The following is a 22,516-nucleotide window of genomic DNA, read 5'->3' as shown; positions in this document are numbered from 1 at the left end:
TAATTTCATGCAACAGAAATCCATCATGAGATTTTACTGCAAAATACTTCCTCAACTCAATCTCAGTAAACATTTCTCAGTGACTGCTCACTGAACCAGTCCTGATCATGCAATCTCTGTTTCGAAGTACTCTCTGGCGGTCCCATTTGCCAGAGATTGTTTGATTTATATTGGCACTGCCTAAAGCAATTAAAAGCCTAATGGGATCTGAGCTTCTTCATAAATTTTAAAAAACTGTAAATTTAAAAACAAAAAAAAAATGCAAAACCATAAATACAATAAATATAAGATAACTAATATATTCAATAGGGAATTCAGGAGAAACTTCTTTATCCAGGGAATGTTGAAAATGTGGAACTCACTACCACAGGGAGTAGTTGAGGTGAATTTTCTTCTTTTTTTATTCATTCTTTAATGGGGTGTGGGCATTGTTGGATAAGCCAGCATTTGTTGCCATCGTTATTTTCCTCTTGAGGTGGTGTTGGTGAACCGCCTTCTTGAACCACTGCAGTCTGTCTGGTTTGACTTTTCTGTAGTGGTTTTATACAATTGAATGGCTTGCTAGTCTATTTCAGAGGGCAGTTACGTGTCAACCACACTGCTATGGATCTGCAATGACATGTAGGCCAGAGCAGGTAAGGACAGCAGATTTCCTTCCCTGAAGGACATCAGTGAGCCAGATGGGTTTTTACAACAATCGATGATAGTTTCGTGGTCACCATCCCTGAGAATAGCTTTACATTCCAGATTTATTAATTGAATTTAAATTCCAACAGCTGCCATGGTGGGATTTTACCCATGTCCCCAGAGCATTAGCCGGGGCCTCTGGATTACTAGTCCAATGATATTACCACTGTGCCACCATATTGCATAGATACATTGAAGGGGAAGCTAGATAAACATAGGAGGGAGAAAAGGATAGAAGGATATGCTGCTAGGGTAAGGTGAAGGGGGGTGGAAGGAGGCTCATGTGGAGCATAAACAAGGACACAGGCTGGATGGACCATATAGCCTGTTTCTGTGTTGGAATATCTATGCAATTCTACGCTATAAATTATAAATGGAGAAAAAAAAAACAGAAACTGCTGGGAACATGCACTCTGCAGGCTAGTCAGCATCAGTAAAGTGAAAAGACAGGAAGCATCAACAGTCTGCCTCATCTCGTTACAAACACTGACTGACCTGAACATTTCCAGCATTTTTTACTTTTATTTATTTTTGAAAAACTCTATTCTGCTGACAGCAGTAAGAAGGAATATAAACAGTATCACTGGCACCAAATCTGACCTTTTTTCTGGCTGATGTCCATCTTCTCCACCTTCTGCTCCTCCACAGGTTTCCCATCAATCTGCACAAACTTGAAGGGTTTGTCAGAAGCTATCATCAGGCTGGTGCCATCCTGCTCTACAGCTGCATAGTGCGGAGCTAGTTTTCCATGCAGGATTCGGTGCCTTGAAACTTCATATTTGTTGCTCTCTACAAATGCACAAGAAGAGAAGTTTCACTCCCTGCATGTTACAGGGCACAAGTGAGAAGTTCCACTGTCCCCTGTACACCCAAAGTCATTTCCTCACCTTCGCTCTCCACACAATAACTCAGGAAAGTGTTTGTTACTGCAGACATCCTCTGGCCCCTCGCCTAAGGGACCATTCTTCAATTATGACCCCAGGAAATTAGCACCTAATTAGCAAGCTATTAATTCACTAGGAGTGCCACAACCAACTCCAATCTTATCCTCATTTAATATTCACTTGTGCTCAGGGGGTCACTTAACTTCAATCAGAAGAGGGAAGCCTCATTTCATTTTTTCCCTTCCCCTATCCTAGTACACAGAAGCCAAATGTAGCAACTCCATGGATGCTGAGTCTGAGACCAGCCACTGCCAGAGAATTTTCTAGTTGGATTGGTTCAGCCATTACACCACGTGGACCAGTTACCGGCTCAGCTTTCGGGGATGTTTTGCGCAAGATGTACTATCCTGGCCATTTCAATGGAGCATTCATCACCCAACATGTCCCTCTTTATGAAGTTACTCGATTAAAGCACAGAAGCACAAAACCATCTGTCATCTAGATTTAATATGCCTGACAGCAAGATTTAGTCGAAGCAGGCAGATGCACAATACGGTTATTTTCAAGTCGACAGAACACAGAAGGATCCTATGCATATATCCCCATAAAGTTACTCTAATATGAGCAAAATGAGCAGCATCATTCCCAGGTTACAAACATTGGCATAAAGAAATGATTTATCTTCCCTTAACTTCTTTGCCTTATTCTTTCCCTATTCCTCTCCAAAGGCAACAACTTATACCTATGTCCACCTACATAACATTGCCCATCGCCACCCCTGCTTCCACACCCCTTACAATGCTTTTATTACTTTTAGACTTGACTATTCCAATGTTCTGACTGGCTTCCCATCTTTCACTTGCGACGAACTTAAGCTCGTTCCCAACTCTGAGGCCCTTATCCTAACTTGCGCCAAGTCCCATCTACCCTTTACCACTGTGCTCGCTGATCTAAAGAACACAAAACAAGAACACAAGAATTAGAAGCAGCAGTTGGTCACTCTGCCCCTCGAGCCTGCTCTGCCATTCGATAAGGTCATGGCTGATCTGATTGTGGCCTCAAATCCTCTTTCCCGTCTGCTTCCCATAACCCTGGACTTCCTCGTTGATCAAAAATCTAACTCAGCCTTGAAAATATTCAATGACCCAGCCTCCACTGCTCTCTGGGGAAGAGAGTTCCACAGACGAACAACCCTCAGAAAAAAAATTCTCCTCACCTGTGTTCCCTAGAACTATACTCTCCTACACTAGTTTCTATTCCAGCAAAACCTTGGTTCTAAAATACTCACCCTTATATTCAAAGCCTTCCACAGCCTTCACCCCTCCCTATCTCTGAAACCTGCTCCACCCCCAGAACCCCGAGAACTCTTAAGTCCTTTCAACTGGCCTTTCCTGCATTTCCTAGTCCCTTTGCCTCACAGATAAAGTTCTATTTATCAGGAATTTATATTAAAGTTTAAATAATAAGGCTGCATTACTGTTAGCGAACCAGCCACTATTCTACCAATAATGTTTCAGAATTTTCTGTTGCACACAGAATTTTCAGACACTGGTTGCAAGTTATTTCTGGTGATATTGCTGCAAGGCATCACAAAGATTATTTATATTTAATATATAGCTCAGTCTTAATTTCAAAGTTATTTTATTTGAATTGTCAACTAATTTAAATTGAAATCAATCATTCAATAATGCCATTCATTGGAAGTCCAGTGCTTAATTCATATCTCTTAATTTAAATTATTGAGCAATTTCGAATTCCCATCCAAATGAGTTCTGGTGAGTAAAATCCACTGCTCATTAAACCCTTTGATCAACATCAGGTGCCTAGGTAAGACAGTCCTTCCTGAGTGCCGTGAAGACAGAGCAGTTTCAGAACATAAAAGGCATAAGGACCCTAGTCAGTCAAGGAAACTGATCAAATGTTTGAAGTGCATCTTGGAAAATGAAGAAGGTTGTACCACAGAAATTTAACATCCCTCCCACTAACCTTTCTATTTCTTCCCATAGAGATTTAGTAAGCTGCTGCATTCAAATTCTTAAGTGTATACTATTGGCTAATTTGAATTTTTTTGAAGCATGAAAATTACTTTGAATTAACAAGACTAGATAGCATATGGTACTGTATAATTTCCTACAAACCAGCTGCAAATTGTTTCGCGACCTTGTACAATCGCTGATGCATCAGCTTGAATATCATTCAGAACATTGGTACTTAACATCTGTACCAACAGCTGCTGATGGCATATAAACATATGAAAACGAAATAAATCCAACCCATAAAATCTCTATGTTTAAAAAGAAAAGGACAAGTACCCTGGAGTCATTCCAAGATACTGATCTAATCATAGGATTTAGATGACTGCTGTAAACCACATGTTTTGGTTTTGGAGCTTAACACATTTGCACACTAACCTGAGACTGAAATCAATTGCATATATCTATGAATCTCAATAAACCTCATTATAAATCATAAAATAAAGAGACTAAACTCAACCAACAACAGTAAGAAGCAGAAATTTCAATCTCTAAATTCAGTAGAAACTATGTATGGAAATATGAATAAATAATGTATACATCATCAGAAGTGTATTATTTGATCCTTGGCTGCTTTGCTAGAAACAGTATTAAACCAGTTATTTATTCACACCGTGCCAAAGAGCTTCTAGGCGTGAATTCATAATATTATAGCTTTGTCTTATGGACTTTCCACATGTCTGGAGTGAAGGGACAAGAATTATTTTTAATTTGTAATCAGCAACATCTTCTAAGGTGACATTGCACAATCATTATTGGTATTATAATTTACCATTGTTTGCACTAGTGATGGTCAGCCAATCTACAGCTGAATGGAACCCACTTCCTCTGACGTTTGATTCATCCTTCTCTGTCTTGAGTAAAACAACATCAATTGAATGGGCACTTGCTTTCAGATAAGAATGACTATGGACTATCACAAAAGGTTCCCCGAGTTCTTGCTGGAACATTATCTGTAAGAGGGAGAAAGTGGTCAGAAAAACAGAACATTAAATTTAAGCATTCTCAAGCATTAAAATTTGAATCACCAAGTGTGCAAAAATTCTACTTTGGAGTTTAAAACTGTCCTGTTCCACAACAGGTTTCAGGCTTTAAAAATTTTTTTACTTCATTCCTCCATTGGGACACTAATAGTTGCATGAAAGTAGAATTTATACAGATTTTACTGCACCTTTTGATTAATTTACAACAATTTGACATTTTAGCCACCAAGTAATATCATTCACAAATAGGTCAGTAACTTTTACTGCAGAAATCCCAAAAGGCTTTTTTTGCAGGCAGAAAAGGATCCCTTTATAGATATTCTCAGGCACTGATCTCTAACCCTATGGAAGGGCTAAAACACACAAACATAGTTCCCCAAGAAGCATGCTCCCTCTTTAAAAAAAAATCTTCAGAAGCTACACTGTGCAAATACCAGTACACAAGTACACTTTTACAAATACCGCACCAACTTGTGGAGAGATTGGCACAGGCCCTTTGCAATATCATCCCTGTAAAGTCAGAATATCAGAGACAACTCCTGGCATTAATGTTGTGAAATGCTCAAGTGCAGAATAAGCACCAGCATTGACTGGATGGGCCGAATAGCCTGTTCCTGTGCTGTAGATTTTCTAATTCTAAGGCATTTCTGCTGATAGGCAGCAGTTTGACCTTTTGTGCAGAAAGCAACTGAAGTTTTCAAAGTTAAGATTGTTTAAAAAAATTACCGAAAAAGCACCAACTGAACTTTGTAATTTTTAATAAAAGGGTCAAATGAGGGTCAGCAAGGTAAAATAAAACAATCAACCTGTAACAGAATGTAATCCAAAATTATCAAGCATTTTGATGGGGTGAATAGGGAAAGGTTATTCCCTCTCAGAAAGTCAGTGTCGAGGGACCATCCATTTAATGGTCATTAAGTGAGAAAAGCACTGTGCACTGTGCTGGTCGCCATATTAGAATGGGGATATAGAGGTACCAGAGAAGATGCAAAAAAGATTTACTCAGATTATATCAGAACTGAGAGGTTGCGCCTATCAGGAAAGACTGAAAAGGCCGGGGCCCTTTTCTCTAGAAAAGAGAAGGCTGAGGGGTGACTTAATGGACCAGAACTTCCGAGGAGTAGTACTCACAGTCGGATTGCCACTCTGCTCCTTTTCACATAATTGGTTGGGAGCTGCACATTTCTTGCCCAACCTTCTGACTCGGGCCTGTTGAGAAAAGTGCAGTGCAACGGGTTCCCAAGGCCTTCAGTGCAGGGCAGCAGCATCGGGGGAAGAGAAGCCAAGCCCCATTTTATAGCACTAGCAGTGGTAAAGAAAGTAAGTTTATAGGTCCCAGCCCCTTTGAGAAGTCAGGGAGAAGTTAAATGTGTAAGGTAAGCAGGTAGGGTGGGGAGTTGGGGGGGGGTGGGTGGTGGTGGTAAGGGTGGTCAGTCAGAGAGTGGGGTAGGACTGGTTTGGGTGGAGGTGTTGGGTGGTCAGTCCAGGTTGGATGGATTGGGGAGAGGGTCGGGGTGCCGGGTGGCCAGTCAGTGGGAGGGGGTAGTTAGGGTATTGGGAATGCAGTTGTGCAGTGGGGAAGGTAGTTGGGGGGTGTCAAGAGAGTAGTTGGGGGGTGGAGGGTAGTTAGAGGTTGAGGGTGCAGTTGGGGAGGGCTAGTCGGGGGTTGGGGAAGCAGTTGGGGAGGATGGGTAGTTAGTGGGTCAGGAGGTAAGTTGGGCAGTGTCGGGGGGTGACTGGTGGGTAGTTGGGGGTGGGGGGTTTGGGCAGTAATTGGGGATTCGGGAAGGTAGTCTTGGGGGCAGGAGGGTAGTTGGGGGGGCGGTAGTGGGGTAGTCAGAAGGCTGCGTAGTCGGGGGTGTGAGGGGGGTAGTCAGGGGGGTAGTCAAGGGGAGGGTAGCCGGCGTAAGGGTGGTGGTGGGGGGGGCGGGTGGAGTGGCCACAACCATAGTTACCCAGAAGTTGTTTTAATTCTTCTAATTTTTCCTGGGTAACTATTCTGCTCAGAGAGTCGGAACCACCTGAAGTCTCTGACTTAAATCGCAGTACCCGATGGTTCCCAGTGCCCATCAGAAGTTTGAACTTCGCAGGAAATTCCCACGCAGTCCTTGCATGGGGACTTCTGGGGGGGTCCTCTCAGCCATCTTCTGAGGTACAAACCCCCCCGCACCCCCGGCAGACGGAAGTTCTGGGCCAATATTATGAAGGGTCTTGATAGGGTAGATGCAAAGAAAATGCTTCCATTTGTAAGGAATTAAAAACTAGGTGAACAGAAATACAAAAATAGTCACTAATAGATTCAGTAGGGAACTCATAAGAAACTTCTTTACCCAAAGGCTGGTTAGAATGTGGAAGCTGCCACCACATGGTAATTGAGGTGAGTAGTTTATAAGCATTTAAGGGTAAGCTACAGGAAGGAGAAAAGGTGAGTAAAATATGTTAATCGGCTGAGATGAAGAAGGATGGGGAATACTTGTGTGCAGCATTAACACCAGCATGGTCCAATTGGGCCAAATGGCTTCTTTCTATGCTATACATTCTATATAATTCTATTCATGGGAGCTTGGGAAATCTCCTTTATACAAAGTTATTGGCGTATGAAATGCTTTGCCACAAAGACTAAACGAGGTGGAGTAATGGAAGTGGATTAAAGGATAAGAATAAAACACTGGGATTTGTTTTTGTGTTGTTCTAGCATAGAGTTGCCACTGAAATCAAATCACTTGGATCAAATGGTTTATGTCTGTCATCAAACCTTTTAGAATTTGCCAGACTTTGCCTAAGTTAAAAATAAAGGATCATAAAACTGATCTTTTCCCCCACCCACTCCCAAGGGAAAAATATTGAGCATGGATGGGGCACTGAGGAAATATCTACTGTGGATTAGGGAGAGTAGTGTGACAGTGGCAGTCAAAACAAGATTGTTGAAATATCTGTTCACAAGTTGCTACAACAGCAGTTCATACCATTGTTCGGAGATGAGTAGCTCCATATGATCTTGCAAAAAGGAATATTGTTTTTGACCAAAAACAATGGAGATACATAATCCCACCATCACTGTGTACATCCATAGAAACTAGGAGCAGGAGTAGGCCACTCGGCCCTTCGAGCCTGCTCCTGCTCATCATGATCATGGTTGATCATCCAACTCAATAGCCTGCTCCCGCTTTCTCCCCATACCCTTTGATCTCTTTCACCCCAAGAGCTATATCTAACTCCTTCTTGAAAACATACAATGTTTTGGTCTCAACTACTTTCTGTGGTAACGAATTCCACGGGCTCACCACTCTGTGGGTGAAGAAATTTCTCCTCATCTCAGTCCTAAATGGTCTACCCCATATCCTCAGACTGTAATCCCTGGTTCTGGACTCCCCCACCACTAGAATCTGTCAGATGCCCCAAAGAAATGGCACATCTGGGGTTTCAACTGATCTTCTATTCTCGTTACAATGAAAGATCAGGGGAAGAACTACTGAAATTCTAATTCATGGCATTTAAAGGTGCTCTCCTCTATAATCTTTTTGTTTGAACAAATTCAGGACATGGAATTTTTTTTTTAAATGCCAAGTGCAACATTTACACAACCTTACAAAAGATATTGCTGCCTTTTCTTCTTTCCTCTCTCTCCCTCAAAAGCTGCAAAAGATTGTTATACTCCCTCTAAAAACAGAACCCAAACCACAATGCAAAACAACAGAAGTTTATAAATATCCATACTTCACCTGCTTAAATAAACATAACTCACCTCCCACTTCTCAATGTTATTTGCTCCACGTTTGCTTGTTCGGAGGAGATACAGCTTTCCTGTTCCATCTGACAAGGCTGCCCATGTAGGTGACGTAAAATGCATAGAAGCACAGACCAAAGTATCGCAGGATTTAATCTCTGGTGATAGCCGGAACACCTCCCTGGGTTTACTTATTGCAGTATCCTTTGAATATAAATATGCATTTTTAAAAAAATCAATAGGATCAGTGATTTAGTTAACCAAGAATTAACAATTGTTTTAAAAAGCTACACAAGTTCCTGCATTGTATTTATGCCTTAACTAGACAACAGCTATGCAACAACTAAAGCTTAACAACTGCACAATGGAAATGACAAGCAGCATGAAATCATCACACAGGAAACATAGGAATTGCTGACAAAGGAAAACCAAGGTCCACCCACATCACCTTCTATTTTCCTGATAGTCACACGATATAATCATAATGGAACCAATCACACAGATCAATCTCTATCAATGTGTTTACAACAGGCCCAGACATGAGGTGAGGAAAACCCCAAGTCGTGGAGACTACTTCCAAGTAGGATTTAATATATTTATCAGAACTAGGTTGCAAACTCTCCTGGATTAACCTAGAGCCTCCAGGAGTTAAAGATTAATTCCTCAGACACTCGTAAAAGAAAAATTATAGGGAACCTATATTATTGTTTCCTCCAGCCAGACTCAAAATAAACAGTTAGGCTCAACATGCCTAGGGTGGAAAACACTCCTGGTGAGTGCACACTCCAGTGAAATCACACAATGGATAGAGATGATTCCAGAATGCATAAGGCTATGTGTATCATAGGTGCCCTTCATGTCTGATTATCAGGCATCCGGCAGTGGCAGCATGTATGGTGAATGGATGGAGACATTAGGTCATGTAATGAAGCCTCCTAGTATACAGCCCAATCAGCTGGCAATGTCAAGCAGAACCCATAAGACTTGGCATGAGAAAGTGGGAAAACCAGAAGCCTAGGTATATGCTGCTTGCTGTCATTAAGCTATTAATGTATATAATATTATTGGAAATTATTTTTCTTTGAAAATAGAGATTTAGTCTGTGAGTGTGTCTTAATTGGATTAAAGCCAGCTAGTCTGGGTGCTTTGATGTATAGTAGTTTTGAAATGTAACAGAGGTAGAGTGCAGTTACATTTTGTTGAATAGAGCATTCAAGGGGAGTGAAATCTGGCACCTAACTAGCAGAGGCCAAGCAATATTTATATTATTAATAAAAATTTACTATGAAAGGGATTTTATTGTTAGAAGAAGTGGAGTTCCAAGGGGCTGGTGATAGAATGAGAATTTACATTCAAAGAGATGTGCTGGGTATAACAGACAGCAGTTTTGTGTGTGCAGAGGCATGTAACATCAAAGCCTGTAATTCCACCACTGTGTCTGCAAAGGAACCAAAGTGAAATGAACCTCATTTTGAATTTCTAAGGTGAAAAGGCTGGTTTCTGCTTAAAGTCCATGGGTTGATGTTACCTTAGTGGAGATTAATTTGGGAATTTGTTAAACGTTATGATAGTAGTTATTTGTAGCCATATGTATGTGTTTAACATGTCGTAACTTAATAAAATGTTTCATTTATATTAATATAAAAACCTCTCAAGAACTGATGGTCTTATTCCTGAATTCAGAGTTGCATCTCAAACACACCAAATGAAAATATAGGTTATGACAGTAATTTTAAGTTTCCCTCTGGGATTTTTAAATAACTCAGCTTTACCAACTGCTGTGTCATAACACTTGCACAGTGGAGAACATAAAAACGGGAAACTCAAAATGAGCCATCTCAGTTATGTCTGTAAATACTATTACAAAGTTTGATGATTGATGTAAATGCAAGTACAAGATGTTGTGTACACAATGAAATATTGGGCTGTTGAGTTTGTTATTCATAGTTACAGCAATATTAATGCTGCTAACAAGAGGATGAGGATGAGGCCCACCTTTAAACTTTAATTAGTCAGTGTTTTCACATTGCCGTGTGCGCGGAATTACATTTAGAAATTTGTCTTTACGTGGTTATATGGAGATGGTTTTACATAACCAGCTAAACAGCATCAAATATGAAAAGACTTTATGTTTTCAAAGTTGACAATGTAGCACAGCCCAAGGCCCTGCTCAAAGAAACACTGGAATGTGGGATTCCACTACAATTTCTCTACATGCTGAACTTGTGATTTTATTTGTGCTGCTGAGGGGAGGCCCCAAGTGGAAGTATAGGAGACCACTGTCCCTTCAGCTCTTTCATAGAAGATTCACTGCTTGGGCAGGTGATGAAGTGATAGAATCCTGTTTCTGTGTTCAAGTGCACAGGGCTCTTCCAAACTCCTCTTAAATGGACAATTTAAATGCATATTCCCCATTGGTACCATAATACAGAAAAAATACCAGTACTGTTTCTCAGGACTGCCTTTAGAACAACTGCAAAACTTCCAGCCAAAGATCTCCAAGTCCAGCTCAGCTGATATATTCAACCATCAATATGAATAGATTCTTGTAGCATCATCCTTAGATCTAGTAAAGCAGTTGCTGCTTTAGGTTTTATGTTGCTCACACTTAGATTCTAGTTACCAGTCTGTTGTTCCCAGAATAGAAATGCACCAAAATATCTCAAGCAAAACAAATCGAGTAGCTACTCCCTACTCATGGGGGGGCGGGGTGGGGGGGGAATCAATAGGCATTGCCAAATCTCTCAAGGGAATCTCATGAAAGAACAAGCAGTGAGCAAAAGAACTTATGAAAGAATAATTACAGCAACCTTGTGGATACTTTAAAAAAACAAAAACAGTTGCATTGGCTGTGTATGTCAGTTTAGTGTAATCTATAGGACAGAGTAAATATTTGAACAGCAAATCTCCATCAAATTACTCTATCCAGCCAGGATGCACTGGTTTGAGCAAGACGATGAAAGTCTGCTCCATCACATATATTGGCCTGGGTTTTCTGGTCAGTGATGAAGAAATGGCACTCGCTGGTCATCTTGCTGACATGTGCACAAAGTTTTTGCAGGCTTCTGAGCAGTGATCTGCTCTGATTCAGTATCTGATCAGACAGGGCATCCTTGTTATGAAAACTCAACTTGCCTTAATCTTGAGCGCAGGGGTTGGGAACTCCCAAGTCCCAACAAACCTCGGACCTCCAACGCATGTACACGCCAGGAGCGCAGATCAGCACTTTTATGTTATTTGGGCTGAGGATCTGCCAAGTGCGCTTGTGCAGAAGGAGGGTGCACAAACCCGGGTCAGGTGACTGTGTGCAGAGCGCCATAGCCAGCAAGTGTCCCAGAGAGAGGGAGAAGGCAGAGGGGACAGGGAGAGGTCACAAGAGGGAGGGGCAAGGGAGAGGGGACAGGGAGAAATTCCAAAAGAGCCCTGGTGAGGGACAAAGACAGGGGATAGAGACAGGTCCCAATTAAGGTAGGAAAAAAGAAGCAAAGAAACAGGCTCCAGTTAGAGAATAGGGCTGCAGGAAGCAGGCTTTAGGTGAAGTAGACTTGAGAGAAGTCCTGCTAATTGAAGAGAGCTCAGAAGAAGCCCTGAAGATCCAAGAAGGCAGCTGAAGATGGGTGACTCCGTGCTGCGGGCCACTGGGCCAAGGTACCCTTCTGGAGCAGTATTGTTCTGCTCGACACAGCCGAAGATTCTGCTTGTAAGTTGATGTCTGAGTGTACTCGGGAATCCAGGGGAGCGGAATCTCGGAAGGCGAAATTAAAACGTTGTGAGGTGGGCTATCGTTGAAGCCATCTGAGTTGCAGGGGCTTTTGAAGAGAATTCCAAGGTGAGATCTTAGAAGGTGAAGACTGGAAACCCTCATGAGAGAGACAGAGTTTCAGTGAGACTGGTTGACTCAGTGTTACCAACATCTGGGTAGGTTATTGCAAAATCCATGTAATCTGTTTTGGTCATATTTGACATTTATTGTTCAACCACCGTTGGCTTGTAATTCATACGTTCCTCATAATAACCCTGATTATTAAAATATGAGAGTAGGGTATTGTAAAAGTTAGAGTATTGCAAATTGTTTTATCTTTCTGACCTTGTACAGCAAAGTTTAATTTTGTTTGTTCAAAACTTGTGGAATCTTGTAGCTTTCTTCACTGAGGCAAGTGTCTTGAATCCCAAACTTTGTCTACTTTAAGCAATGTTGAAGGTATTGGAGAGAATACAGAGGATATCCACAAGAATGATTCCAGGGATAAAAAATTGTAGCTAGATTGATTGGAGACATTGGGACTGTTTACCTTGAAGAAAAGAAGGCTGAGAGGAGACTTGATAGAGGTATTCAAGATCCTGAGGGGTATGGGCAGGGCAAACAGTGAGAAACTGTTCCCACTTGAGAGAGCATCAAGAACTAGAGGGCACAGATTCAAAATAATTAGCAAAGGGAGTAAAAGTGACGTTAGGAAAAAATATTTCACCCAGAGGGTGGTTGGAGTCTGGAATGAACTTCCTGAGTGGAGGCAGGTTCAGTCAAGGTGTTTAAAAGGGAATTGGATTGCTATCTGAAAAGAAAGAACATGCAAGGTTACAGGGATAAGGCAGGGGAGTGGGACTAGGTAGGATGCTCTTTCAGAGAGCCAGTGCAGGCTTGATGGGTGGAATGGCCTCCTTCTGCACTGTAAAGATTCTGTGATTCTGTTTTCAGTCCCTAACTGGATCTCACCAACAACTTGGGGGTCTGGTCCAGGATCATAACATCCTCTATAAGGAGCAGGGCAAGTATCATAACTCTTCAACCAATCAGATTTCAGAATCCTCACTGAGATATGCAGAATCTAAACCAGAAAGTATAAAGCGTATGACATAAATTAGATTTAATCAAACCTTTAAAAATTCACTTAATCCTGAATGCACCAGCTATTCTGTCTGGTGTCTTTAGTAGGTAATTAGTTGGTAAGTACTGCAACTTCATGCGATTGCATACACTTAAATGCTAAGTCCATTGGCAAGGTCCTGTTATAGCACAGGTTATGTAGGAACATCGTAACTCAGACAGTAAATTCAATTTTTCCACATTTAACTGTGCATGTGCTGTCTGATTTACTCCATAACGAGAGTTAGCATCACCGTTATTCGCAAAGTAAAATCCGGCCATAATATCTCAGTCAGTCCATTCAATTGCCTTTCTCTCGCAAATTTACTCTTTCTTGCAACAGCTTTCTCAATGTCTTTGTTTTTCATAACCCTGACTTCTGCTTTCATTCAGTTTCTCTTTGATCCTTCTCAACATGAAAAGAGGCAAAGTACAGAGTATTGCTCTCAATAGTTTTTGACCCTTATCTTCAAACAGTGAAGGTAGCTTTTCCTCTTTAAAGTCCACAGTTTTTCTCTGCTATCAGAAGTAAAAGTGACATTGAATGCAAAACCACTTCCATATATCTGGCTGGAATGAATCTGCTCCCATCTTTTTCTCAATATTTATTTAAACAGCCAATGGGATAAATTCAGATTTTATACATTAAAAATCCCCAATCTACTTGAGGCAATCACTGAAAGCAGCTTATAGTCAAATAAAAGTGAACTTGTAAGGATAGATGCCATTATTTTAAGGCAGTTCAACATTACTCAAGAGTTTATTCTGTGGTGAACAGCCCTCTACAACATTTATCATTAAAATAAACAGCTTTTGTCTGCCATTAGAAGTCAGTGAATGTATTGAATAAGTCTTGCACCTAATCTTATATTGTAGTGACAGCCAGTGATCTCATGCTTCAGCGCTCAGCATATGCTAAAGCATGTGGGAAATGTCAAAGCAGATATTAGAGGAGAAATAATTATTGCAACAGGCAAGCAAAAAACAAAGTGTAAAACAGCACAGAAATGTTTTGCAATTGCATGCATTGATAACTAAACTAAACTGTTTATAAGAAAACACACATCAAATTTACTGCAAGGTATATTAAACTGTTTAAGGATTTAGCTATGGTACTGACAATTTTCACCTCCTAATGCTGATTCTGAAACAAGACTTTGTAGCGCAAAATAAATTGGCAAGAACATTTTTAGAAGAAACCTGAAGTCAGTTGCCATTTTGTAGTGATGAAGACTGTGACTTCACTAAAATTGGCAACAGTAAAGCATCCCAGAGGCTGTGACGGCACATCAGCTTCATAGGAATTCTATACAACGGACTCTCATTTATAGACTTCAACATAGTAAAACGTCCCAAGTTGCTCCACAAGAGCATTATCAAACAAAAGCAGACACCGAGCCACATAAGGAGATTAGCACTGGTGACCAAAAGTTTGTCTAAAGAGGTAGGTTTTAAGTGGCATCTTAAAGGAGGAAGCGAGACAGAGAGGCATAGGTAGAGAGATAGGGTCCTAGGTGGCTGAAGGCCTCCAAAACTGAGTGATTAAAACTGGGGGTGCTCAAGAGGTCAGAATTGCAGGTACACAGTACGCAGGGTGGGGGCAAGTGGGGCAATTGTAGGTCTGAGATAGGGATGGATGGGGCCATGGAGCAATTTGAAAATGGGAATTGGAAAGTGTGTGCATCAGAAGCTATTAAGTGATTTCCTCTCGATGTGTTGTTTGACTCCAGTATTTGGCATTCTGGACTTCATTTTAAGAATCCTGTTGCAACCTGTTCAGTCTCAGCAGCGCAAATTAATCTCAGTGGGTTCTGCAATTCCATTTTTCTTGAACATTCAGGAACAAGGAAAGAAACTTTAAAAAAAATTATAGGCAAATGGAATTCAATAAGCCCCACAAATACAGAAGAATTAATCTAAATGACTAACTCAATCTTTTTCTCCATCATTCAGGGAGAGGTAGAATGGACGTAGATGAAGCAGAAATGGGCTAGAGAGGATAGGAGAGAGGGAAGGAAAAACAGATCGGTCTCCAACATTTTAAAAAAAGGAACCCGAATGATAAACCAGCAGGGGCCAGCCCAGTGTGTTTTCAGTGCGGAAAGTCTGGGCACATAGAAACAAACTGCTGGCCTTCCCAAGAAAAATCAACAGCAGGTGCTGTAGCCAACACAGTGTCTGTAACCATGAAAGTGATAAGTTTGTAGCAGGGGAGGACCAGAATTGCTACAAGATTTTTTTGCAAAAAGGGAAAATGACTCCTTTAGTATCCCAGGGATTAGGTAAAGAGATAACCATACTCAGGGATACCAGTTTTCTTCAAACACTACTTGCAGCAAAGATTGCAGAGATGCGACCCAAAAGCAGAACAAATACTACAGTATTGCTAAAGGGCTTACAGGCAAATACTTGAAAATTCCCTTATTTAGAATTTACCTGCAGAGAAAGTTGGTCACTGGTGTAGTGACAGTCAGAGTCATTCCGAACTTACCCATGCAGGAGGTCAGCCTGTGGCTGGACAGAGACTTGGCAGGAAGCATGGCTTTGTTTCCAGCTGACCCAGAGCAGTCCACGGAGACGGGAGAAACTGAGGGGAACAAGCAAAATTCTGCACAGTTGCAGAGTACTGAGGAAGTCCCACAAATCCGACAGAGGGTGATAGGGCCAGGAAAAATTAAAGAGGCTAAAGGAGTTTAAAGAGGCCAAGACAGGACTAGAGGAAAGTATAGGAGTTGAGGTAAAAAGAGAAATTGAAGGGAATGCATTGGAGGTATGGTTAGCAGAAACCTTGTTTAAAGATTTAGATAGGGGCATGGAAAGTTTCTAAACAGGCAAGCCAAAAGTGAGGGAGATGCCTCACGTAGCTGAAGTGCCACAGGGGAGTGCAAAGGAAGCTGGACAGCTACCTGTGAGCAGAGGATGTGGGACAGATTGTGAGGGAACCCATCCTGGAAGTAAAGGAAAATGAGAAGGTAATATGCCCTAAGATGGACAGTTACTCTGAAAACCATAAGGAAAATAAAAGTGAAGTCAGTGTGGATTTGTCCACTGTGGACTTTAAACAGTCAGGCACTAGATTCAGAACCCATTAACGACAAAGCGCAGGAGGAGAACCCAGACACCTTACATGGAGCTAAAGGACAGTTTATTATGCACTGTCACCCCAGAGATAGGAATTATCAATGTGCCGGAACCTGAACTAACAAACCCATGGCTTGTGGAAACAGCAATTGAGGGGCTAAGGACTTCACTGGCAGTGCAACAATGCAGTAACAGATATTTGCATATTACAAACCTTGGAACAGAAAATCCCCTCAAGGACTCCAGAGTTTCCATTGAGCCCAAACTCACTAAAGACTATATGTCTGCTAGTATTAAAATGTCCAAGCTCCTACAAACAGATGCTAATGAAAATCCAATACCATTCAACAACACATAACAGGGATTTAAAAGTGGGAAATGGATAGAAGGCATTAGGTTCCTGAACATAAACCATCCTAGGGCTAAACTTTAACGCCCAAAAAAAACTCAATTATAAACTGCCCCCGAACCTCCCACTCCTCAGGAGAGCGAATCAATGAAGGAGGAGGAAGCAGTGGAAAATCAGCAGGGGGAGTGGCAGCTGGTGAAGAGAGCCAAAAGGAAGAAGGGGCTAAGAAGGGACCAAGCCACTTCCCGGACAAGTGGCAAGAGGCGTCTCCCATCCGACACGGATGACAAGGGCAGCTGTTCTTTGGACGAAGATGTGCCAGGGCGGCACCTACAGAAGAAGCGGCAAAGTTCTAGGGAGTTGGAGGACGAGACACCCGAGTTCCAGAACATTGGAGACAATGAGGAGACCAGCGCACCCGAGCTTTGCCCACAACCCGAAGAGGCCAGCGCACCCCAACCCCAGGAATCTGGGAGCAGTGAGGCACTCAGCACACCCCAGCTCCAGGAATCTGGGAGCAGTGAGGCACTCAGCACACCCCAGCTCCGGGAAGCCGGGAGCAGCAATGCCCCAGAGGGGGAGAGGATTGGAGAAGCTTCTCCAACAGAGGACATTTCAAATCCCGTCCTCTGCACGAACCCCCAGATGCCACCTGAGCAGAACATCTCCAATGGGGAGGTTCAGGACAGTTTCCTCAGCCCATCCAAAGTGAGGCAATTTGTGAACACTATGTGTATGCAGGAGCAGACCAAAGGTCTGGGACTCTCAGAGGCAACAGGTTTGGTAAGAGACTAAATGCTTTAAAATAGGTGTAAAGATTGTATCCATAAATGTGCATAGCATTAAATCTACTACGCGATGTGTTGCGACCTTGGACTACCTTGCCAAGGTCAAAGCTGACCTGTTGTTTCTGCAGGAGTGTGCGATACCGCACCTCAGCTCCTACAGGCAATGGTCACCATGGTGGTCCCACGGGCCATCGATCTGGTCGGGCAGAAACGACTCTCGTTCCTCCGGCCTGGGTATTCTGCTGCGGGGAGGCAACTTCACCGTCTCCGAGGTTAAGGAGGTGGTGGGCGGGCGCCTCCTCGTAGCAGACGTAATGTACAAGAATGCTCCACTCCGGTTAATTAACGTGTATGGCCCGTCACAAGGGGCCGAGCGGCTGGAGGTTTTTCAGCAGCTCCCACTGCTGCTGGTGACCTCCAGGCCGGTCATTCTGGGCGGTGACTTCAACGGCATCATTGATCCAGCAGGGCCGACAGTAGATTGGACGCTACGTCCAGATCCCTGATGGAAACAGTTAAGGATGCCAAGCTGCACGACGTCTTCAGCAACCCTGCAGACGGAGCGCAGCGTAGATATACCTGGTCACGGCCAGACGGGTCCATCCATTCCAGGATAGACTTCCTGTTTGTGTCCCGTGTGTTCGCAGTCAGATCCACCGATGTCAAGCCAGTGTTCTTCTCTGACCACTACCTGCTACTGGCTGACTGTCACTTAGAGGAAGACCAGAGGGTGGGCAGGGGGGCATGGAAGCTAAACGTGCAACTGCTGACCCCAAAGAACACTGAGGAGCTCAAGAGGGATTACAAAGGTTGGAGAACCGTGAAACCCCTCTTTGAGTCCCTGACACACTGGTGGGAAGCAATCAAGGGAAACATCAAGAGGTTTTTCATCCTCAAAGGCACCCAGAAAGCTAGAAAGGAACAGAGGGAAATGTCCCGATTCCAGAAAAACATGCAGAATCTGCTCCGGCTGCAGTCGATGGGGGTCGATGTCAAGGAGGAACTCCAAGAGGTGAAGAGCCAGCAAGCCTTGCTCTTTGCCTCGGAGGCCTCCAAGATCATCTTCCGTTCCAGAGTCCGCTCCGTGGAGCAGGATGAGACGTGCTCACGTTTCTTCTTCCAAAAGGTACAGAGAGAGAGCTCTGATCAGCAGCCTGAAGGAAGAAGACGGCTCAGTAAAGTCATCACAGTCAGACATTTTGAGGATCCGCAAATCCTTTTATACCAGATTGTATGACGTGAAGCCCACAGACTGCACGGTCTCCCAGTCCTTCCTGTCCTCTATCACAGAGGTCTTAGACGACAGTACACGGGAGAGCCTGGACAAACCGCTAACTCCTGACGAACTGACTAAGGCCCTCGAGTCCTTCGAGACGAGTAAAACTCCTGGAAGCGACGGCTTGCCAGCGGAGTTGTATTCGGCTCTGTGGGACTGGATCGGCCCAGACCTGCTAGAAGTGTACGAGAGTATGCTCCTGGCCGGCAGCATGTCAGAATCCATGAGGAAAGTCATCATCACCCTCATCTACTTGCACAAGGGGGAAAGGAAGGAAATTAGCGACCCATTTCACTGTTGAATGTGGACTATAAGATTCTGTCCAAGATCATCGCCAATCGGGTCAAGTCCGCTCTGGAATTGGTGATCCACCCTGACCAGACCTGTACTGTGCCGGGCAGGAAGATCTCTGACAGCCTCATGCTGCTCAGGGATACGATTGCCTATGTGCAGGACAGGGGTGTGGACACCTGTCTCATCAGCCTGGATCAGGAGAAGGCCTTTGACAGAATATCGCACACCTACATGGTGGATGTGCTCTCCAAAATGGGGTTTGGGGAGGGAATTCACAAATGGGTCCAACTGCTCTACACTAACATCAGTAGCACAGTCTCAATCAATGGGTGGGAATCAGATAGCTTTCCTATTAAATCTGGAGTCAGGCAGGGCTGCCCTCTCTCCTCTGTCCTGTTTGTGTGCTGCATAGAACCCTTTGCTAAGTCCATCAGGAAGGATCCGGGCATAAGAGGAGTGACAATCCCAGGCAGTGGAGGCACTCAGGTCAAAGCCTCCCTGTACATGGACGATGTCACCGTCTTCTGCTCGGATCCGCTGTCGGTGCGCAGACTGATCCACATCTGCGACCAGTTTGAACTGGCCTCAGGAGCCAAGGTAAATCGTGGGAAGAGCGAGGCCATGTTCTTTGGGAACTGGGCTGACCGATCCTTTGTCCCCTTCACCTTCAGGGCTGACGGCCTGAAGGTGCTGGGGATATGGTTCGGAGGGACCGGGGCATACATTAGAAACTGGAAGGAGCGAGTGTCTATGGTGAATAGAAAACTGGGCATGTGGGAGCGATGCTCCCTCTCCATTGCGGATAAGAACCTGGTCATCAGGAGTGAGGCACTCTCGCTGTTGCTGTACGTGGCACAGGTCTGGCCCATTCCAGACTCCTGCGCGACGGCGATCACCCGAGCCATCTTTCGCTTTATCTGGAGGTCGAAAATGGATCATGTCCGCAGGGACGCGATGTACAAGCCTCTAGATAAAGGGGGAAAAAACGTGCCCAACATCGCCCTCATACTGATGGCCACCTTTGTGTGCGGCTGCATCAAGCTGTGCATAGACCCTCGGTACGCAAACACCAAGTGTCACTACGTGCTGAGGTTCTACCTGTCCCCGGTGTTGCGAAGGATGGGTCTGGCCACGCTGCCGCGGAACGCTCCAAGTAGTTGGACCGTGCCGTACCACCTGTCCCTCGTGGAAAAATTTATGCAGAGAAACACCTTTGACCACAAGTCCATCAGGCAGTGGTCGGCACGTAACGTCTTAGAGGCCCTGCAGGAAAAGGAGAGGGTGGATCCTGTGGGATGGTTCCCCAAGCAGACTGTCAAAGTCATTTGGCAGAGTGCCTCATCGCCAGAACTTTCCAACAAGCACCAAGATATAGCTTGGCTGATGGTGAGAAAGGCCCTCCCCATCAGATCCTTCCAACACGCCAGGAGTCTCACCCCCTCTGCACATTGCCCTCGAGGTGGCTGTGGTGGGGACGAGACCGTTGTTCACCTCCTTGTGGATTGTACCTTTGCAAAGAAGGTCTGGAGAGAGATGCAGTGGTTTCTGTCGAGGTTCATCCCGAGCAGTTCTGTGGCACAGGACACTGTGCTCTTCGGGCTGTTGCCAGGGACACACACCGAGACATACATCAACTGCAGCTGGAGGATCATCAACTCGGTGAAAGACGCTCTTTGGTCTGCCTGAAACTAGTTGGTCTTCCAGCGCAAAGAGTTGTCCCCGACCGAGTGTTGCAGACTGGCACATTCCAAGGTCCAGGACTACGTGCTGAGGGATGCCCTAAAGCTTGGGGCAGCCGCCGCAAAGGTGCAATGGGGAAGGGTCGCTGTCTAAGACCTTTCTGCCACAGTGCACTTAGGGGCTGGGAACTGTTGAGAGCCCCTCGGGCTGTACAGCTCAAAATGAATGTCTGCATTGAATGCTAATTGTATTATAAATGTACTGAAGCACCTCAGAGTGCAACATGATGTACGTTGACAACTCCAATACCATTGTCTGATTGTCTGCATTGACCATATTGAAATGATTGTAATATTCATTGATTGTATTAGTGCACCTTGTGATACATGTTGTTAAAGTTGAACCTGATTGTACTTTTATGGTGATTTTGAAATGGTTTGGAATGTTCTTCCAGATATTTTATGAATAAAGTATATTTTTCAAAAAAAAAATTAATCATCCCTCATCCAAAAAGGGTGATGAGAATCAAACTTGAAACGGGGGGAGAATTTTCCCATCAGGTGGGTTGTGCGGGGGCGGGTGCGAACATGTTCAGCACCCCCAATCAGGTCCACACCACCACTTTACGTGGGCGGGCCAAATTAAGGCCTGCCCCGCCTGACGTGCGCCCAGAAGTGCTGTGCGTTCCCTGTGCAGGAGGGTTCCCTGAGTCGGGGCCTGCATCCTTTCGCGCATGCACAGGAAAGATTTTAAAATTTAAATAAAGAAAAGAAAATATTTTAAGACATGTCCCCTCATGTAACAGTGTCACATGAGCTGGGACATGTCAAGGAACATTAATGAAAAAATGTATTTAATTTATAAACCCTTCATGAAACCTCATCCCGCCTGTAGTTGAGGTTCCATGAAAAATGCGAAGGCTGCCTGGGCTCTTCGCCTGCCCATCAACCTTAAGGCTGGACTGGCAGCTCAGTTAATAACTTTAATTGATATTTAAATGGTCTTAATAGGCCTCTGACGGTTCGGCAAATGTGCAGCAGACTCGGCTGCGCGCCCGCTGAACTGAAAATCTAACTGATGCGCGGTGACGTCGGGACGCCCGCCCAACATCACTCCGCATCATTTTACGCCTCACCGAGCTCAAAATTCTGGCCAGGAATAAAAGGCTGTCGCAGAGAATACCAGCTGTAGCAGTTCTACGATTGACGTGTGGGTGGTTGAATGAGTGCAGAATATATGTTGAGGTATGCATGTTTCTCTTGCTTTAACATGAAAAGAATGTTAAAAAGTGTAATAAAAACTCCATTTTATTTCCGTACAGTGGGGACCTGTCATGATCAGTAAAGACATGTCACATACCTAACCATTAAGGTACAAACTTTACTCAATGTGGACTCATTGAAATTAACTTTTGGTTTTTAAAATGAACCATATTGTGCTGCAAAGATGATAACCAATGGTCAGATGATCTAACCTGTGTATTCAAAAACTGACTCACTGTCTAACAGAGACAAAGGGCACAACCCAGATGAAAAGATGTTAACTACATATATCCAGAGAAGATCAAAAGACATTACCAAATTGAATGGGTCCTTTTTGAAACAAAAGGAGGTGATCGTCTTAACTCTGTCAGGATGAATGTTTTCAAACAATAAACCAGGATGTGGTTAATCAACCCAAGACTACCATATATTTAGAAAAAGAACTGCAATTACGAGGAATCACACAGTAAGGCAGCTTTGTTTGTCTCCTTTCAATCTTGAAATGCTATCTGCAAAGAGACAGCAGCATGCCTTAAAAGAACTGGATGCTGTAACATCATAAGATCTCCAAGCCTGTTCCTTTTCAGGTCCCCCAATACAGCAAACTG

General features: G+C 43.7%; 1 protein-coding gene across 2 annotated transcripts in view; it reads right to left on the bottom strand.

Annotated features, from left to right (window-relative positions):
• nudcd1 (NudC domain containing 1) overlaps positions 1-22,516 on the bottom strand; it is a 107,086-nt gene that overhangs the window by 52,938 nt on the left and 31,632 nt on the right. For both annotated transcript variants that reach the window (XM_078539817.1, XM_078539818.1), the window contains 3 exons: positions 8,333-8,518; positions 4,377-4,557; positions 1,288-1,476 (listed from right to left, as the gene is read on the bottom strand). In XM_078539817.1, coding sequence (XP_078395943.1) covers positions 1,288-1,476; positions 4,377-4,557; positions 8,333-8,518 — 556 coding nt within the window. The remainder of the gene's footprint in view (positions 1-1,287; positions 1,477-4,376; positions 4,558-8,332; positions 8,519-22,516) is intronic.

The sequence above is a fragment of the Cetorhinus maximus genome, chromosome 4 (assembly GCF_964194155.1).
Source record: "Cetorhinus maximus chromosome 4, sCetMax3.hap1.1, whole genome shotgun sequence".
In the NCBI taxonomy this organism is placed as follows: Eukaryota; Metazoa; Chordata; class Chondrichthyes; order Lamniformes; family Cetorhinidae; genus Cetorhinus; species Cetorhinus maximus.
Note: the sequence above shows the minus strand (reverse complement) of the source record. Positions and strands in the feature narration are given on the sequence as shown.